The sequence below is a fragment of the Chelon labrosus genome (genome assembly GCF_963514085.1).
Source record: "Chelon labrosus genome assembly, chromosome: 4".
Lineage (NCBI taxonomy): Eukaryota > Metazoa > Chordata > Actinopteri > Mugiliformes > Mugilidae > Chelon > Chelon labrosus.
The window spans coordinates 18720426-18740922 of NC_140340.1; the positions used below are offsets into that span (position 1 = coordinate 18720426).

The 20497-nt window shown below is 42.6% G+C and overlaps 1 protein-coding gene across 1 annotated transcript in view; it reads left to right on the forward strand.

The window, feature by feature from the left end:
* The window catches only part of magi3b (membrane associated guanylate kinase, WW and PDZ domain containing 3b), a 118462-nt gene extending 99988 nt beyond the window's left edge, over positions 1-18474 (forward strand). Inside the window, exons 9-21 of the mRNA XM_084542999.1 lie at positions 3844-4035; positions 4813-5463; positions 7218-7249; positions 7970-8135; positions 8233-8327; positions 9037-9244; positions 9781-9960; positions 10260-10445; positions 10925-11021; positions 11375-11480; positions 12013-12150; positions 13933-14071; positions 15231-18474. Coding sequence (XP_084399125.1) covers positions 3844-4035; positions 4813-5463; positions 7218-7249; positions 7970-8135; positions 8233-8327; positions 9037-9244; positions 9781-9960; positions 10260-10445; positions 10925-11021; positions 11375-11480; positions 12013-12150; positions 13933-14071; positions 15231-16345 — 3305 coding nt within the window. The 3' untranslated portion in view covers positions 16346-18474. The remainder of the gene's footprint in view (positions 1-3843; positions 4036-4812; positions 5464-7217; positions 7250-7969; positions 8136-8232; positions 8328-9036; positions 9245-9780; positions 9961-10259; positions 10446-10924; positions 11022-11374; positions 11481-12012; positions 12151-13932; positions 14072-15230) is intronic.
* Positions 18475-20497: the final 2023 nt, after the last annotated feature.

The following is a 20497-nucleotide window of genomic DNA, read 5'->3' on the forward strand; positions in this document are numbered from 1 at the left end:
CCCTGATTACCTATTACACAACCTAGTGGGCTGTCAGACGGCTGTTATGACGAAGCCAAAGCATCATCAGTCGGCGGTTACATCTCAGGCTACAGTTCGGACTTTAGACAGTTTTTCAACAAGTTAGGGAGTTTTATATAATGGAAATGACTACTATTTAAAAAGAAATAAGATATATTCATGACCCTAACTCAGTTTTATTAACTATTAGTTTATCAGTATCACTTTATACTGTTACAGTACACCAATTAACTCTTTTCAGAATACTATTTCATACTGGCATCCACTTTTAACAGACGATGTGTTTGCAGTTTCCATTGAGGTTCATGTTGGATACAGTGTGATTGCAGCTACACTGGTGGTGTCTGTCAGCTTTCCTTCATCACACACAAGTCCAAGCGCGCCCTCAGTGTCTGCTTTGTTCTGACAGGTCGCCCACATTTTATTATTTCATTCGGTACTTTCCCTGTTAGTCAGCTGTTGGCTTTACTGCATCAGTCATTTCTATTCAAGGTCCAATCTTTGAAACCGTAGCCGTAGCTGCTGTTCCACCAATGTAGTAAGAAAGATGCTTTCTCAAATAATGTCACCGGAGATTTGCAGTGTAGTTGAGTCACACACGAGATCTAAACATTCCTGGCTGTTTCTCATGCGGTGGATGTGACGATTTCGTCTGGCTCTGGTTTTTAAAGTCTGCCCACAAACTCTGGCGCAGAGACCTTCCCTGGACTCTCCCACACAAGTACAGGCTTGCACACGCCACTCTCACTTCCTCCCTCTGTTGCTTTCTCTTTTACCCTCCCGTACCTCCGTCTGTTTCTTCCCACACAAATGTGCAGTCAAATTGTTATTTCAGCACCCACTGGGGGGAAGGAAAAAAATTTCAATGTTGAGTTTATCAAGCAATTTGAATGTGATTATGCAAATGAGCTTTGCTTGATCCATGCACCAGTGTGGACATCTGGAGACCACGCTGGCTGTGATAACTTGCACTCGCAGCCGTGCACGTCTGCGGTGTATGTTTACGGCTGCCGAAGCATTTGATAGCATGAGAGCGGCAGCATTTAAATTCCTCGCACACACAAACACGCCTCGGAAAGTTGTAGTGTGTTTATTAAAGTGAAGGAAATGGGAGGGAAATGTGCGGCCGTTACTTTCCAGCCAGACTAGAAAGTTGTTGTGCTCTTGAAAACTAGATGTAAAGCAATAAAGTACACAGCAATTGAAAGTGACCGTCCAATCATCGCATTGCATGCAGGCTGCAGAAAGAGATAAAGAGGAAACAACTGAAGCCACACAGCTGTGGATTTCCATATGCACAGCTGTCTTTTTCAGGTGAAACACTGACATAAACTGACGCTGGCTTTGACTGTCCAGTTCTGATGCAAATCTCAAACAGTGCATGAAAGTGGCAAGTGGAAATGTTTGATAATAATTCATCAACTTTGCTACATTATTCTTGACACTTAATTTGACACGATGTAGTTAGCATTCATTAACCTTATATCAACAGTTATAAGTGGTTTATTACATGCTATAATACTGTAATACTGCAAACAAATGAAAAAAATATTTGTGTTTATAGTGAGTGATTTACATGCTCGTTTCTGAGTCATCTACAAATCATTTCATCCTGTCATAAATACGGGCAAACAGTTAACAAAGTTTTTTTTGTAAAGATCTTAATATCAAACCACAGCTTGCAAAGCGTTTGTCGTGCATGTGCATAATCGCTTGTGTTTATTAAGCGGTATATAATTGCAGTTATGTAATGGTGTAGTAATCAGGGCGTTTTATGATTAAAATATGCACATGGAGGACAATTTGATTTTGAACACCAATCAAGCATGTGTATCTGTTTTAGAAAAGAAAAAGCAAACTCTTGGGTCCTGCAGCTACGAATTGTTTGCCAAGAATGTGAGGCTGGACATTGGTTTATAAAACTAAATCAGCCTGTATTTTTTGCTAAGAACAATGGCTAATCTAGAAGATGGCTTTGCCTCTTTTCCAAGTTGGATAGCATCTAGTAAATCCACAGATATCTTTAAACCTCACTGGTTTATAGCTAGTGAGGCTTTATGAAGTACACATTGATAAACAGTTAAAGTAACTATATCTGTTTGCAAATGCATTAAATTGTGTTTAAGTGCGTTAGAAGCCATTTAATGATTGTTTATATGCAGCTCATGTGGCTGCAGTGGGGGCTGGAATAAAGTGATAAACTGACAAACTGATCCTATTAACAAGTATGGTCTGTGTATTTAAACGCCGGTGGTATTCATCTACGTGACAGAGCTTTAAATGTGTTGGTGAGCAACACAGATGCACCGGGTGACATTCTCCATAATTATGATGGAAGAAGGCTATAATTGTTGATTTTGACTTCATTCCACAAACGTCGTCCTTCTGACATAAGTACTCATCGGTGCAGCTGTTGTGCTGTGTGAAAATAGCCCCAGACGAGTGCAAATGTTACACAAACTCTGGTTTGTGTAACATTTGCAAGAAACTGTGGTGTTTAAGGGAAATGTTTAGCATTTTTAATGATTAAAAGTATGCATACCTTATATACCTGTTTTATAAAGATTTACATATTTAGTAGGAATCCCACTAATTCCTTCTGTTTTGGGTTTTTTTTTGTTGGATTTTTTGACAATTAGATGAATAAATAACACCAACCTCATCCTTTACTCATTGTCGGTAACTAACTTTTAAGAAATCGTTGAAATCAACTGGTCTATTATTTTAAACTAGATTTTAATTGTTTACTGTGTTTCTAAACACAATGAACATTCTTGGGCGCTTTTCATAATACAATAAGTTTATTGTTGACAGTTTTAGTCTCACAAATTACATCATTTACTCCGTGCTTTCTGCTTAGTGCTGTTTTCCGCTGCAGTTTATTCATCTTTAAGTATATATATTAAAAAACAGAAATATGTTCATCACAAATATGGCAGGACTATTCAAAATCATATCTCTGACCTCCCAGAGACTGACAGCCACATCATATTCACTCAGCATACAGGACAGCCGCTGGAATGTGCCCCATTTGTCACCTGCCAGTTTCAATTTTACTGTTTTTGAGTCGAAGCTATAATGCAGCTCAGGCCAGAGACCGTCAGGCAGCGAGGCAGGAAAAAAAAATGGTGTGTCCATGATCTAAAGTGCTGATACCACAGTAATGCCTGATAGGGAAGCTGCTCAGTTTAATGCAGTGTGGCCCTGGCAGTGTGTTGCGTATGCCACAGCCAAGCTGCTGGTCCATATTGATGTTACCACTGACCTTAAGTTCTTCCTTGCTCCAATTATAAAATATCCACACTGACAGGCCTTTTTTTCTGAGTCACTCATTGCAGTGGGGACAGAATATGACGACACAGTGTCAGAGGTGCTGTAACGCTGTTCTCGTCTATAGCTTTGTAATGGAGGGAAACAAGTAAATTAGCTTCTAATGCTCTAATTTTATGTGATTTTATCTGTCTGTTTGTGCTTCTGTCTCAGCAGGGTTGTACAAAAAGGTCTCTGTTGATGGGTTTATCTAGTTCAGGCATATACATCATGCCTGTTAATTAGAAATGACTAATGACTATGTTGATCCTTAACACATAATGCGCATAATTGAGGTTCAGTGCAGACATGGATGGATTTTGCAGTCTTTCAAGAGGGATATGAATTCATTAATCAGCGCTGCATACGTTTGATGCCGCTCATCGTTTGGAGATCCCACTTGCGTTTGATAAAGCCTGTCGTTCACTCACACGCTCCGTCAACAAACTGCCTCTCTAAAGACGCTCCCCACGCTCACAAATATGTTGCACACGTATGCTTCCGTTTGTGTAGGTAAGGGAGGTGCATCTGGCTTCACAGCCGACCCCAGCCAGCTGAAGGGGGAGATGTACCACACAGCGCTGAAGAAGAGCCCCCAGGGATTCGGATTCACCATCATAGGAGGGGACCGCACGGATGAGTTTCTCCAGGTGAAAAATGTGCTCAGCGACGGCCCTGCTGCCCTTGACAACAAGATGGCTTCTGGTGAGCAATGCCTATGTACAGTATATGTACTCTCACAATTTACCACGGGAAAAGGTCGCGATCGAGTGGGTCTCCCCTTTCAAATAAACATTAAAATCCCATTTAGCCAACAGGAAGATCCATTGGTTTATAACTTCTAATGTGTGCTATATTACAGGAAATTATTTTGCAGCTAAGTTGTACCAACTGTGTTGCCTTGCTGCACCTGGAGGCATTAATCTGACATCTGTGGTGTTAGCTTAACCTAACATACACCTGATGAGTGCAGCTAGGGAAAAAAAAATCAACTCTAGCTTTGTCGGGCATAGTTTTAAAGCAAACTGTGATTTTGGTGGGTGTGAAGCCATGTAACATCTTTGTTGCTGTGTTTCTGATCTTGCCATTGCCTTTAGGCTGTCTACATAAACCAGCAGCTGTGCAATGTGTATGTGTGTGTGATGGTTACAATGGTACGATGTGACAGAAATCCACACCCATCTGAGCTCCGTGTAGTGGCAGAAAGTGCTGTTCAGGTCTGTTCAACAATGCAGTGAGTGCAGGAGGGACAAGAAAGAAGTTGGAATGAACGAGGTAAAATGAAAGGGAAGCAGCACAGGGAGCTGCCAGAATGAAAAAATATGAGAGCAGTGAACGGGAAAAGGACAATTCAGAGCAAAGATCCTTCTGACAAAGGAAGGAGTAAGCGCTTTCTAAAGAAATGTAGAGAAGTGATGTCTACATTAAATATCACACCAATTCCCTCCTGTCACTTGGTTACTTTTCTCTCTTTTGTCTTAGGTGATGTGATCGTTGAGATTAATGGGATGTGTGTCCTGGGGAAGACCCATCCAGAGGTAGTGCAGATGTTTCAATCCATCCCCATCAACCAGTATGTGGACATGGTTCTTTGCCGTGGCTACCCGCTTCCACCTGACGTGGATCTAAACAGCGATGACCCTCTTCCACCCCCTCCGCCCCCGCCGGCCACCGAGCCCCAGCAGGCGCTGCATGGTGGAGAGGTGGTGACAGCCGTCCCCCTCATCAATGGACAACCGCTGCTCGTTAAAGGTGACGTTCTCCACGGCTCCTCGCAGGAGCTCCACTATGTAACTACTGACGCCAGCGGCCGGCCGGTTGTGGCTGCCATGCCCAACGGGAGGCAGGTGGAGCGGGGTGAGGCGGCGGCCTCGGCAACGCTGCAACCAGAGCTGGTGAGCGTGCCACTGGTCAAGGGACCTGGAGGATTTGGCTTCGCCATCGCCGACTGTCCTCTGGGCCAGAAGGTGAAGATGATCCTGGATGCTCAGTGGTGTCGCGGCCTGCAGAAAGGAGATGTCATTAAGGAGATTAACAGGCAAAATGTTCAAACCCTTAGCCATGCACAAGTGGTGGACATCCTTAAAGACTTGCCAGTGGGCAGTGAGGTCAACGTGCTGGTGCTGCGAGGAGGTGAGACTGAAACAACATGTCTCTATAGGCCTGTCTGACACTCCCAACAGCTGTCTTTCTATCTGCCTCTCCATGTGTCTGTCTATTTATCTGGCTGGCTGGCTACAGTTGGCTCTATTTCCATGTTGTCGTCTCTCCCTCTGCCAGTCAATCTTTGTTTCCCGCCTCATTGTATTCATCCATTATTCTCAATCTTTTATGCCCTCTTGTGCGTGACGTAATCTTCTATTACTGTCAATGCAACTTCCATCGGTGCTCATGGGGGGTGAGGTCAGCGTGCTGATACTGACAGGGGGTGAGGTGATGTTGCGGCTGGTTGGGGGGCAGCGACTGACCGTGTAGAAGTCTGAGTGATAGGTCACCACAGTGGAGACTGCTGCCATTTTAGCTGACTACATCCATGATGATCAGACTCAGTCCGTCAGAGGCCTAATTCTTGCCATGACAAAGTCTCATGACAGTCCTTAAATTGTCTTCAGCATTCCTCCTCTGTGCCACCACTCTGCCAGCCTCTGTTTATTACAACTCCCATTGAGGCTTAATGCTTTCTGTTACAAGTCTGGGAGCGAGAATTACATAAGTGTGGGGATGTGCTTGATTCCACGGAGCAGAGGGAGGAGGGTAGGCACCCTTCAAATGTCTCCTACATCCATCTCCAGTTGCCTCCGGGATTCACTGCGCAAGTCAATGAAACCCCGGATTGGCTTTGATCATCAGCAGAGTGCAGGGGATTTCTGCATGCCTCTATATCCGTGGCTCCTTAAAGATCCATGGCTAAGTGGCTGTAGAGGGAAGGTCCCCCGGCGCCTCCTCCCCATAGCCACGCCTGAACCCTCTTCTCTCGTCTCCCAAACACTTACACTACTCACGGCATTGCCTTGTCCTGCTCCACTGACGCACTGCAGGATCCCATAGTTAAAGCAGAGCTCAGCTCAGCTTCACCCAGCCTACCCAACTGAGGAGCTAATGCCAGCTTTAACCCTCATTAGACAATGGCCTTTGGCTTGGAAGAGGATCCCTTAGTGTGTGTGTGTGTGGTGGGCATCACTGAACAGAAGAAGAACAGAGCTTAGAGAAATGAGGATTGAAGGAGAAGAGTAAAGTGTGTCTGTTCCAGGTGTGTGTACAGCCAGTTCTTGTGTTTCATGCCTTTGATTACTCTAATGTCGGACAGGGACTTTTACAGTGAAGCGGAAAAATGCCCCCCCCCCCCCCCCCCCCCCGTTTTACATCAGGCTCCATTAACCCCTCATCAGTCAAAGTGTTAGTCCGGGCCCACAGGGCTGCAGGCTCCAGAGGAGTGTTTGTTAATTCAGTTAATGCAGGGAGTTGGGGAGAGGAGGGGTATAAGAGATGATCTCTAGGGAACAATCTGAGTGCTTGAGATGGAACATGTGGGTGTACTGTACTGCGAGCAGAGAGCACGGACAGGATTATCAGTATCTGAATTATATGCATGACTCTTTAATGCCCTCGCCCGCTTTCTTAACCCTACAATCATGTACTGCCTTTATGTCGCTGTATGTATCTTTAATCATACACGGCTGCCTGTTCCATAATGGAGCATTCTTTAGTGAGCATACCTCTTGAGTTTAAGAGCAGCTCTAAAGGTTTATTTTTATGCTCCCTGTGCCTGCTTCTCAGTCAGAGAGGCAGTGCCATCTGGTGGACAGTGGTTCAGTAGACGTTGTTGTCCCAAACCAAACCTTAATTTCTTCGCCATATAATTGTTTTCTCTCTGTGTCTCTCCATAGGTCAAACATCCCCGGTGAAGACTCTAAAGCCCGTGAGTAAAAACTTATCTCTTCTTATTTCTTCACTATCGTTTCCCCGCGGCGACGTATCCCTCAATTTAATTTCAAAGCGTTTTGTCCTTCAGCTTAACCAGTAAGCCTCGGATGCATCGAATTAAATGATAGCAATAAATTTGAATATTGATTATGTTTCTGGGCGCCTCCTTTTGTTTGCTCTGAAAAACGGTCTTAATTACTTCCTTTCAGGATTCATATTCTTAGGGCTATTGTCAGGGGATTGCAATGGTAATGAAGCATGGATGAGCCTCTTTAGATATAGTGGTATTATTAACAGTTTTAGATAAAGACGTTGCCCTCTCTGCCTGAAGAGGTCCGTCACCACCACGGGGAAATCTTTGCTTTTTCCCCTGGATTGACATTACAACCAAACCCCGTTGCTTAGCCCTCAAAACAAAAGGAGGAATGTAAAGGAAAAATGGGCCCTGTCTAAAAAAAAATTTAAAAATGAACCAGTGAAGTGACCTTTATTCCTTTTGTAATCTCTCACAATTAGTTGCTCAGACACTTGTCTCGGATAATGAGCTGCAGGGACTCTCAATAAATGTGCAACGTCCCTCATAAGAGGATACAAAGGATGTGAGATCTAATGAAAAAAAAACTTCAATTAGAATTTGGCTTAACAATTATCTGTTTCTAAAATAATGAAGCTGAAAGCAACATGTGGCATTGACGGTGCCTCTGTTTTTTTTCAGAGACAGGAAATGACAGCCAGTACCGAGACATTGGACGGTATCACAGACTCGGTGCCCCAGGCCTTGCCTTACCACTCCAATACGAGCACCCTGCGCTCCATCGACTCCCCCAAAAGAGACGCCACAGAGATGTACCTGAAGTCCAAAGCCCTGCTGGAGAGCAGACGTAAGTGTAGAACAACATCACTTGTTATGAATTCAGAACCTTGAAACCTCAACATCACAATACAACACAATAGTGACAGAATATTATTCATCCACAGAGCCTCACACCAAAGACATAGATGTTTTTCTTAAGAGAGACATTGAGACGGGCTTTGGCTTCCGTGTTCTAGGAGGAGAAGGTCCACAACAACCAGTAAGTAAATATAATTATGTATATTTTCTTTTGCCTTTAAGCATTGCACACATGTGTGGCTCTTTATTGTAGAGACATTCTACTCTGAATGTTGTGTTCATTAATAGAGCAAGTGATACACTGATCAGGCATAACATTATGACCACTGACAGGAGAACTAAATAACATTGACCATCTTGTGACAATGCAAATGTTCTGCTGGGAAACTTTTGGACCTGGCATTCATGTGGATGTTACTTAGACATGTACCACCCACCTAGACCAGACCAGGCACCCCCACCCCATAGCAATGACACTCCTTGATGGCAGCAGCCATCCCCAGCAGGATGCAGCCTGATACAGGTACACACACAAAAACGCTTTAGGAACAATTCAAAAAACATGAAAAACAGCACAATGTGTTGACCTGGCCTCCAAATTCACTAGATCCCAAACTGATCAAGTATCTGTGGGATGCACTGGAACAAGCCTGATTCACAGAGATCCCATAGGACCCAAAAGCCCCCACTAACAACATTCTGTTTCCAGACACCACAGGACACCCTCAGAACGCCCATGTCCATTCTCAAAACAGTCACAACTGTTTTGGAGGCACAAGAGGGACCTGCACATGCCTGATCGGTGTATGAATTGTGGGTTCTTGTCCCTCAGGATTTTAAACTGTGTCTGTTTTTACGCTGATTATTCTCTCTTATTAATCCCATCTCAGAATGTATTTCCCCAGGTGTACATTGGGGCCATCGTGCCCAGTGGAGCTGCCGAGAAGGATGGTCGACTTAGAGCGGGAGACGAGCTCATTGGTATCGATGGTGTGATGGTCAAAGGTCGTTCGCACAAGCAGGTCTTGGACCTGATGACCAACGCTGCCCGCAATGGTCAAGTAATGCTGACTGTTCGTAGGAAGGTCATCTACAGAGGTGAGCATCCAGCCGATTTAAACTGTATACAGTAAGAATAACAAAAATATTATATCATGCATTTATATTTTGACAGAGACAACAATAGTTTGGTGTAGCAGGTAAAATGTAACGATGGACTCAGGAGCTTATTATGAGTAGCACAAGGGATAAATGATCGAAGAACAGAGCATGATTTAGAAACACAGTGAAGCAGCAGCTAAGAAAATCCAGGAACAATCTCTCAGCACTGGTCATACTGTTTTTAAGTCAAATCTTGAAATGATCAAGGTGACCATCCCCTCTGTTGTGGATATGAGAAAAAGAGGTCTTGCGCAGAATGTCGGCATAGTTACCTCTCCACCAAGATAGCCACTTGTAGCCACTGGCAACCAGTTTCATCATCCAGGTTCTCAAGATCATGATGCTCCTCTGTGACCACTTTTTCTTTTTCATTTTCATTGGCAAATTGTTCCTGCATGTACAAGCAGAAAGCCCACACTGTTCTGTAAGTAGGAGTTCAAGCCTCAGCATGCATCCGCATCCTGTTGTTTCAGAATCCACAGACGAAGAGGCTCAGGAAATGGCTCCAGTGCTGGTGAACGGTTCCCCAAAGCTACCTCGCCTCCCGATGCCCGCGCTTGACCACGAGTCTTTTGACATCACTCTCCACCGCAAGGACGTCGAGGGCTTTGGCTTTGTCATCCTCACATCCAAGAGCAAGCCCCCGCATGGAGGTGAGAATCGAGTCTCTCAGATCCAGAAACATCTGTTAAAAAATACTAAGCATTTTAAATGTGATAAGTTTTTAAAGAAACACAGAAAGTATTTGTCATGCCACAAAAGCATAATGCATCACAAACAGTGTTAATCTCAGCTGTCGTGCATAAACTATACATCATGCAGATTTTAGTCAAACCCTAACAAAGCGACTTATTACCTATGTGTTAACGCTCTTGATATTTTTCAAGGCTTTCTTAATGGTCACTCTGGCTGGGTGTCAGCGTCTCATTTCTCTTCATATCTTCCGTCTCAGTTATCCCACACAAAATTGGCCGCATCATTGAAGGCAGTCCCACCGACCGCTGCGGCCTGCTGCACGTCGGAGATCGTATCTCGGCGGTCAACGGGCGCTCCATCATCGAGCTCTCTCACAGTGACATTGTCCAGCTTATCAAGGAAGCCGGCAATGTTGTCACCCTCACTGTGGTTCCTGAGGACGGTGAATATCTCCGTGTGGCTGCGGCTGCATTTGTCATAGTAGTTGGCGGGTCTTATGATCTGTACAAACCAATTTTTTTTTTAAAACTTTATCGTCTGCAAGGGGGAAATTATTTCAGGTTTGCAGCCGGCTAATCAAAGCAATCAACCCTGCATATAATATGAAGATATGAATATTTTAGCATCCGTATTAAGAATATAGTTTCAATTTGAGGTATCCAATTTTTGAAAAATGGGATCTCTTCCCCTCTGACAGGACTGAATGAATGAAAATAAAACAAATTACATCATTATGTCGCTTTAATGCCGGTCCATTTAGTCGGAAAAGTTAGATGTTAATGATTAATTCCGTGAGCCAAATGTTCTTGAGGTTGTAAAAGCTTCAAATGAATATGAAACATGTCGTAGAAATATACAGTTAAAAGATGGTTGTTTTTCATTTTTCCACTGATCACAATGTCTTGTCAAAATCTATTTTAGAGTACAAGGGCCCTCCATCTGGAGCAAGTTCAGCTAAGCAGAGTCCAGCTCTTCAACACAGAGCCATGGGGCAAAGGTCAGCACTGCAGGATGAACGGTAAGGCTCTGAGCTCACAAAAGAGAACCTCCTCTTATATTAAACGTACAAACATATATCACATTATAACACGGATATGTTGGGGTCATTGAAATAATGTTACAACCAACCAAAAAAATACAAGAGTCCAGTGTAATAAACATAAAGGGTGTAAGATCATTATGTATATAGTACAGAACATATAGAGTACAAAGTTAAAATGTCCGTATGTGAATAAATGCAGTTCTCTACCATTTAACATCCAGCATTAAATTAGATATTGTGTTTTGCATAATGGCATTTTCAGTTAATGGCCTGCAGCCATCTGTTTGCAACAAGTGTTACTGAGGAAACACATCTGTCCTTTATTTTAGTTATAATCTGGACCTAGAGGAGAAAAGAGAGGGAGTCAACTGGTCTGACCACAAAACTCTACCACTAAGTGAGGCAGGAACGCTGTGCGTGACAGGACCCAACCAGGTAACAGTAATCCTCTTACTCCTTCACCTTATACGTTGTCTTAGCAGCAGTCTCAAGGTTAAACTTGCTCGAAGCGGAGTAGGGATGCTTATTCATTCATTCATTCATTCATCTTCTGTAACTACTTGTCCTGTGAAGGGGAGGATATCCCTGTAGGGATGCTTTTTGTTCCTTTTGCATACAACTCTTAGCCCTTTTTTTCCCTTTCTCTGTAGTGGGTACATCAGGTTGATGTACACTGTGTTTGTGATGGCTTAATGTAATGTTCAGGTCATAGAAAAAGAATAAAGTCATTGACTGTGCAGTGCTCACTGAGAACATCTCTAATATAGCAAGACGTGAGGCGTCACTGACATTGAGGATGTCTCAGCAAATGTACAAGACCGTAGTTTGAAAGAAAATATTTTATCACAGCTGCCTTTACAAAGCCCTGTATATACAGTATATATATGTGTTTGTCTTGGTTCATATGTTTCTAAGTACAGTATGTGGGTGTATACTGAGCGTTTTCTTCATTGCTTGTTCTGTGTAGGGCTGTCTGACAATAGAGCTAGAGAGAGGTCCCAGGGGCTTTGGCTTTAGTCTGCGAGGGGGGACAGAGTACAACATGGGCCTGTACATTCTGAGACTGGCTGAAGATGGACCTGCTCAGCTGGACGGAAGAATCCACGTGAGTCCTGTTTTTATTATAATATTAAAAATTAAAGTATTCAATTTTATGAAACGCTATAATGTAAATTATCTTAAAGTTGTATTTAAGTTTTTTTGTACGCTTGACAAAAATTCCCACACCAAGTCTGAATTGAGAAAGTGAAAGTTGTACTTATATTATATGGTATTTAAATGTATGGAAAGCGCCAGCACCCCCTAGAGGTTGCGGTATTAATTACACCACACAGTGGATGGAAAAAAATATAAACCAGAGTTATAACGGACTAGTATTAGAGGAAAAATCGTGGGTCAGAAAAAAAATTGTTCCTGTCCCTAAGGTAGAAAATTAACTAAGCCAATTTCATTTATTTTATCTTTCGTGCATAGTTGAACAAGAGCCAGTGTCCACAGGTCAAATATTTCAGATGCAGGGGCTACTGGAAAAGGTCTGGAATCATAAAGTCTAAATTTATAGTGATTCATTGCCTCTGGACAATGAACATCCACATCACACGTCATAGGCACTTAGCCAGTAGTTGTTGAGATGTTCCACTGTGGACTAAAGTGTTTGATGGACAGATGAAGTGACTGACAGGTGTCAGACCGTCCTGCAGCAGACAAGAAATGTTTGATGCTTTACTGAAGTAAAGTCAGTGGATTCTTTGGGAGCTCGTTTAGCTATATTCGGCTTTGTCACATACAGTGAGGCAAGCAAATAAACAAGCTATTACGTTGCTGAAATGTGGTTCGTAGTTTATGAAAGAAAGACCTATTTTGGAGTTAAATTTCTGTTGCCATGTGCTGAATGAACCAGAGATGAAATGAATGAATTATATTTAAACAACTGACTCTTACACCCTGAGGTGTCTGCAGTTTTTCATTAAGTTACTACACAGAAAAAAAAGCAAAGACACAGCGGCAAAGCAGTTGCAAAGTGGTCTTTTTCAGCCTCTATTTTTCTGTTTTTGTTCAAGGATTCAAGGATTCAAGGATTCAAGGATTCTTTATTGTCATTACGACACATGTTGGTACATGGGAAGGAACGAAATTGGTTACTCTGGTCCCGATTCAAGCCATAAGTAAAAAAAAAAACAAAAAAACAAAAGTATAAATATAGAATATAGAATAAAATTAGCTTTCCAAGTATTATACAAAATAGCAGGTATGTTTGCTAGCAGGTTTATTGCATATAAATTATATATTTGTATGATATTTATTTCCTTTGTATTGTACATCCTTGAGAATTTGTCTTGCTGTCGGTCCATCCGTCTGTGACAGCAAGCAAGTGTTCATTCCTTTCAAGACTTTGACCATTTCCAGGAAGGTCAAACTGAAACTCGCCCCCTTTAATTACTTTTTCTATGGGAAAGGTTCAGCAAAATAAAATTTCCCTATGGGCATGAGATTATCACATTATTGTTGTTATCAGGATATGCGGGGAAGGCTGTGGAGTGAGGCAACAGAGTAGAATTTCCTTGAGGGAATCAGTCTTAGGCTTGCCAGACTGTGATCTGTGTGCATGACTTTGCCTATTCAAGGGTGGAGAGAGGAATGTCAACAGTGATTAGAGTCTAACAGACTGACATGTTTACACGCTTTATCCAGAGATATTGTGTCATCTCCAGTAATAGATGGTACCTCCAGGGCACTGCAAAACTGTGTGTGTGCATGCGGCATAAAATGTCAATCCTTTGATGTGCGCGTCTGTGTGTTTGAGCCTGCGTGCGTGCATAGGCGGGTAGTCTACATGTTCGTCTGCGTGCTTTTGTTTAGTAATTGCATTTTCTGCATTATCCCACAGGTTGGAGATGAGATAGTGGAGATTAACGGGGAGCCGGCTCGTGGCATTTCCCATACACGAGCGATTGAACTGATTCAAGCAGGAGGAAACAAAGTGGTGCTGCTGCTGAGACCTGGGGCGGGTCTGGCTCAAGATGGCAGTGAGTACTATAGAGAGACAGTTCAGTGTTTTCCATTTGATATGGAGTAGCTTAATGCTTTGAGAAGCTATTGCCGTAGCTCAGTTTAAAACCTATATTTCGGTGTCTTGTGAAGTATAGGACAGTAGGAAACTGTAATAACAATTATACTGTACGTATTTGTATTCGTATACATTTGGACAGAGCTAGATTTTGCCTTTTTCCAGTCTGAATGCTAAGCTAAACTATCCATCCCATGTGTGTGACTTCATATTAAGAGCCAAATTGTGAAAGTGGTTGCCTGGAAGCTAGATCAACTTCCCCCACCCACATTTTTTGTGTGGTGGAAAGTTGATGTGGGACTGCGCCTTCGGGAACTGAAAATGCTCCTGTTGGATCGATCAAAATGTTAGGGTTGTCTTTATGTCGTGATCTAAGCACAGTTTAGTTGACTTTGTTTACAACAAAATGGCTCTGATTGGTTGTAGGACTGTCCAAATGTGTGCAGAGGTATTTGTTTTTCTCTGTATCAGTTGAGACGCGCCCCATAATGATATCTAAATGGTGTTGCCAAATTCGTATTCTGATCACAACTGAGTGCAGCTACGTCCTGCTATTAAAGTGGAATATAAAAGGCAAACTATTCCATTCATTCAACAGCTTCAGTTAGAAACTAAAGGGGATTTATTTCCTATCTGTTTTGCTCCTGTTTACTAGTTTACAAGGAAGGACCTATGACTGCTGAAACCACAAATCCACAAATAAATGTTTACCTAATGATAATGATTTAATGCATTTCTTAATTGGTGGATCTTATTGTGTAGTTTCACACTTACTAATTCCAATGAGCTTTACTCGCTAAGTGTTTTATTTATTCATTAAATCTCTAACCATCTGCTTCTTTTGGCTCTTCTTCTCTTGCCCCTGATGCAGGTAGTACAGCTTCCTCTACTGTGTGCTATTACACTGAGCACCAACACTAACATCTTCACTGCTTTTACTGGTCTCTTCTCTTTTACCTTGGTAATTCTTCCCTTTCTCACATTTTCCCACTGTTACCATCTAAAATATGGTCTTGTTTTCTTGTTTTCTTGTTCTAAATTGCAGCTAAATTGTGGTACGTCAACCACCTCTTGTGCGGATATGACGTCCCCGTGTAAGACGTGTTCTTCTCTTACAGGTCGACGTGATCAAAAACTCATTTCACCCGCAAGCAGTTCCGGAGAGGTGTTTCTATCTGACACATCACCCCTGTCCTCTCCATATCCCACCGGGGCTTCCACCTCCGTTTCCCCTCCCTTCTCCGGCAACCTGAAGCATTCTCGCAGCTGGAGCGCCTTGCCCCCACAAGGCCACAAGCCCCGCAGCACCAGGGGTTTGAGCTCTGTGGAGGAGATTGGTAAGTGGGCTGACGCAGAGATAAAAAGGCTCTCATCCGCCTCCCACGAGCAAGCGAAGTTCTACGCGAGGACCAGGCCCTCAAAAGACTCCAGAGAGCTAAGCAGCCCAAAGATAACAGGGGAGACATTTCCTAAAGCCAAAGAGCAACATCACAGTCCCAGAAAATCTGAGAGTCGGGCACAGGAAGCAACACTGATTAAGAACAGGATTCCTCAGACACAGACAAAAATACAACCTGCGAGCGTTCGGAGGTCTTCTCAAGCTGGACAGCAAGTGACTTCAACTCGACAGTGTGCAGAGCATCAGCAAGGCATTCAGAGAAGATTAAATGATTCTTCCGGCAAAGAGAGCTTAGTTCATGAAAAGAAAAATGGTGAAGGGGCGAATCTTGAGATCAGAATGCACAAACAAGTAGGAGGGAAGGAAGGGAGAGGAGAAAGAACCAGTCTTAGCCGTGAGCAAGAAAGTCTTAAAAGAAGGGTGACGGGACAGTCCCATCGCCACAGGACTTTGCCAAATATGGTAAGAGAGACAGGTACAAGTAAGGAGTTGGAGCACAGAGATCTCAATGGCAAAGGTAAACCTACAGACAACAGCAATACAAGTAAAGGGACTATTAACACAAAAGAGTCAGTGTCGTTTAAAGAGAAATGGAGCAGAAGAGGTTCTGTAGCTTTGCCAAGAGCTGAAAAGGGAAGAGAAGGAGAGAGAACATTTTCATACTCCAAAGACAAGAGTATTAGGGAAGACTTTGTGGCCTCTACGAACAGCATTCCAGCGGCCCTGCAGACCCAGAAGGGGCCTATTAGCCCTGGCCCTTGGAGAGTGCCCAGCTCAGCCAGAATCCTCTCCCAGGAAGAGGTCCTCCGTGACACTCTTGGATTAGAATATTGAATCACCAGGACACGAGCTGTGACGTGGAATATTTAAGAGCATCTTCAGTGGATTGTTTCCGTGAGTTCTTCCATAAAACACAAGTGCAACATGACACCACTTTTGTTATCTTTGGACCACGGCCAGATTTGTATTTTGGGAGACCTGTGACATCACATGTGGCATGTAGCAGCTCCCCTCTGCCTTGTCCGCTGCTTCAGCATCTTCAATGGGGCACTTCAGCATGTGCAGCATGCTCGGAGCTTTGTCCGACAAGACGTTTTATGAATACGAATTATGTGCCAATCCTGGGAACCTCCTGTGGAACAACGACTACCAACAGAGCTTCACACTACAATGCAATGACCCATATGCAAAGCAAGGAGAAAGGCCTACGCCTGTCATCTGTAGTATACACCCAGTGTGACTGTCATCTAGGGTTTCATTTTGCTCTCGATCTCATTCGAGGATATTTTGAGGTCTTTTTCTTAAAAGTTTGCTCAACTGCATGCCGTCGGTCCTTCTGTTTGTTTTTACTGCACGTGTTCTGCACATCGCTGAGGATGAACCCGTTTCTTGTTTATAATTCTCATTCTGAACACCAGGCAGATTTCAGATACAATCCAGCGAGCATTTACTTTACAGAGTACTCTAGACTGTTCTATGCTTATAGTCATGGCACTCCTCCATACAAACGGCGTCATTTAAAAGACCAGAAACTTGTGGTTCGAGATCTTGTTTACCATGTGTATGATAACTAGCCAGTGTGTAATTTATTGAGGTAATAGACGAATATATGTATATGTAGCTGTACCAGGCCATTCCACATTTTGATATAGACTTTAAAAAAAATTGCCCCGTGTTACTTGAGCTTTCACCTTATTTCCAGTGTACTTCGGTGGTAGAAATTACCATGGATCTTTGTAGTTCATGAAATGTATAGACGTAATGTGCAAACTGCTGTACCAAATGTTTGCAGTCGCTCAAAACGTGTCTCATTGTGAAATATTATATAATATATATACATATATATATATATTTGAATGTGTCATGTTTTGCAGAACTATCTATTGAATTCCATTGCACTGCATCTGCCCTTGTAGCATAACAGAATGACCATGAGTTGTATTTAATTTGTGATGTTGACTTGCTACCGATGTGTTGCCATTTTATTATTATTATTGTTATTTTATAAAGCTGTTTCTTTTTTTTTTTTCTATACCGTTCAGAGTTTAAAGCCAGAACAGTAACTTGTGCAACGCTGTGCAAGTTCTGATTAATGTCCCTGACCCTTACCTTTGTCTACTGAGAAAAAGGAAAATGCGAGTTTTAATTGTACATTTTTGTCAATCCTGCTGTGTGACTGTGTGCCAGGGTAGCTTGAAGGATGATAGAGACCAGGGAGTTATGTGTTGGTTTAAACAGATATTAGATAGGAATGCTGCGGATGTAAGGCCGGGCACACCGGGAGCTCAACTAACGTCCATATTAACGGGGTAGCTGAGCTGACAGCGAAAAGACGAATGGTTCTGAAAGTATGGTCTGTAAAAATGAGAACTAGATATCACTGTTACTTTGAACGACTTAAAAGCTTCTGCTGTAATATCTGGGAAGAGGAAATATATTCAGATTTAAGATATATACAGACGAGCTCAGGGATCACGGTATTGTAGCAAATGTGTGATAAGGGCACTGGCAAGGAATGGTAGTTAAAGTCTGTGATTGTATAACGGAGCTTTCAGGTTACAAATCCCCAGAGGATGCACTACGAGCCAATCACTGGTAGGTTTTTGTGCAATAGTTCGGTTGGTTGAATGAGTGCCAGGTACAGGCAGTTCGCTCTGGTCCAGAATCAGATAATGCCCATATTATTGTACGTCCCCCACACTGTTATACCCCTCTATGCTTTCATTTTGACCATTTTGTATCTGATCTCTGCATCATACTGTGGCCTTGCTTTGCTTCATTAGAAAAACAATCCTTGTGGTATCTTCTACATTCTGTAGGGACGGTAGATGTAAATGTTTGTACATTGTACAGCACCTTTATAAATACTTGCCGAGTGCTCTTTTGGGGAGAAAAAAAAAAAAAATAGAGGTATATTAAATTGCTCCATTATTTTTCTATGTAAAAATAAAATAAAAAGAGAAGATATTTAAAAAATGGATTGAAAAGGATAGGCTATGACCTTGACATGGTACTCCGTTCATGCACTGAAAAATAAAGTTTTGCTGAAAACACTTCCTGGATTTCTTGTAACGACAGACACAGAAATACACATCAGATACACTGTGATCAAAACCACGCCATTCTGTCTTTTAACTGTACGTCATTACACCGCCAACACAGTCACAGTTGTTGACAGTATGAACGTTTTGGTGCCATATGTACATTAATTTGTTGCACGTTTCCATTCGACGAGCCGGCATAAGCCACTGTTACTATGGCAGATTTCCAGTTGTCATGGTAGCCAACTGCTTTTCTTGACAGAGGAAAGAGGTTGACTGCACTAAAGAGACGTGTGCTTTTTTCTTTTTTTCTTTTTACAAAACAGAGCTCAGAGACATCTTATACCATAAACATGTGGGAAACATCCATATTTCAGACGCAAGCGTGAACCACGGGACCGTTTTTGAAATGAGAACACAAATGAAATCTGCTCAAAGACCCACTGAAACTGTCAGATTCGTTTTGGTTCCCCTATTAAATTGTTCCAGCAACGTGAGAGGTATGAATCACGAGGTTTATACCTCTATGGATCTCTTCAGGGACCCTACTGTATATTTTACACGGATCTGAAACACTTGAATTAAAGGCCCGTGTCGAATTAGAAACATGTCGAACAGAAGTAACTGCGGCCGTTTGTCAAAGGCTCTGCAGTACTCAGTGTAGTTTGCCTCCGGAGTGACTCAAATACCGGATTTTCTAACCATTTGTAAATCAAAATTGGATTAGCCTCAAGGCATTTAAAAAAACGAAGAAAAGGATTTAATTTATGTGACGACCTTCTGCAGTGCTTTCCTTTTGGTTTGGATTTTACAACAGAGGTAAATGTTCCACATTTGGTAGGAAAGTTTTAGAGCTGCCATGGAGACTGGCACGGTCAGACCTACGAGTAACACTAAGAGGTACTTTTCCAATGACTAATGCAAGCAGTGTGATTATGATTCATATTATGCAGTCTGTTTTGTTCTTTTTACTAATGCATATATAAGATAGCAACTGCTCCACTGAATAATTGAGTGCACAGTAGAAAAAAAAAAAAAAATGTTTTACTGTTTGTGGTCCACCCAACTGTAATGCAGTTCATCTTTTTCAGCACCAGATGTCACTGACTTCAAGTGAAGTGTTGAGTGCACATGGATGTAGAAGCACACAGCCAGGTCAGAAAAGGTGCTGAGCATCAGACAAGCATTTTATTTGTTTGTCCGTTTTTTTTGTGTGTGTGTGTAATGATGAGTAGATTAGTAGTTGTTTTCTCAAGATGCTCGTGAAAGATTACATGCGGTGCAAACCTTTCTCACGAATGAACTTCTGGCCTTATTTTTGTGAACGGTTGTTATCTGGGGGGAAATCTCTTGCAGTGGCGTGTGGTCTTTATGCGGAGAAATATGTGAGGAGTACAAAAAATATTGATATCTGCGCTTTGCATCAGGCTGTTGGTATGTCTGAACAGGAGAAAGCCAGGTGAACTATGCAGCAGAGGGCTGATATTAACATTCTGGCAACCCCTTTCCTCCCATTTATCAGGCATGAAGAGAAGCAGATGCATTCTTCTAGGTTAGCCGTTGAGAAGGGAGGTGTCTTAATCATTCACTTGGACGGAGTGTGAGGACAGATAAGGAGAGCAGGATCTGAGCATGAGGAGTTGCTTGGCAGACCGGCTTGAGTTACCCGGTAATGCTATTTTTCTGAATGCCTTAAAAGGGAATGAGGTTGCATTTTATCGGCTTTACATCACTTTGAGTGTGCTGGTGCATTTTCCACTCCCAAACCAGTGAAACCCGAAGCTCCTTTATTTACTCTACCTTTCAGTGAATGCGATATGACTCACTAAAAATAACCCAGGCTTGAACTGAACTTCCCTTCCCTAGCTTGTCGTTGCCCAGTTTCTGTGTAATGCTTCACTCGGTCTCTCAGGCAACTCTGGGTGGAGGGCAGAGACGCCCCTGT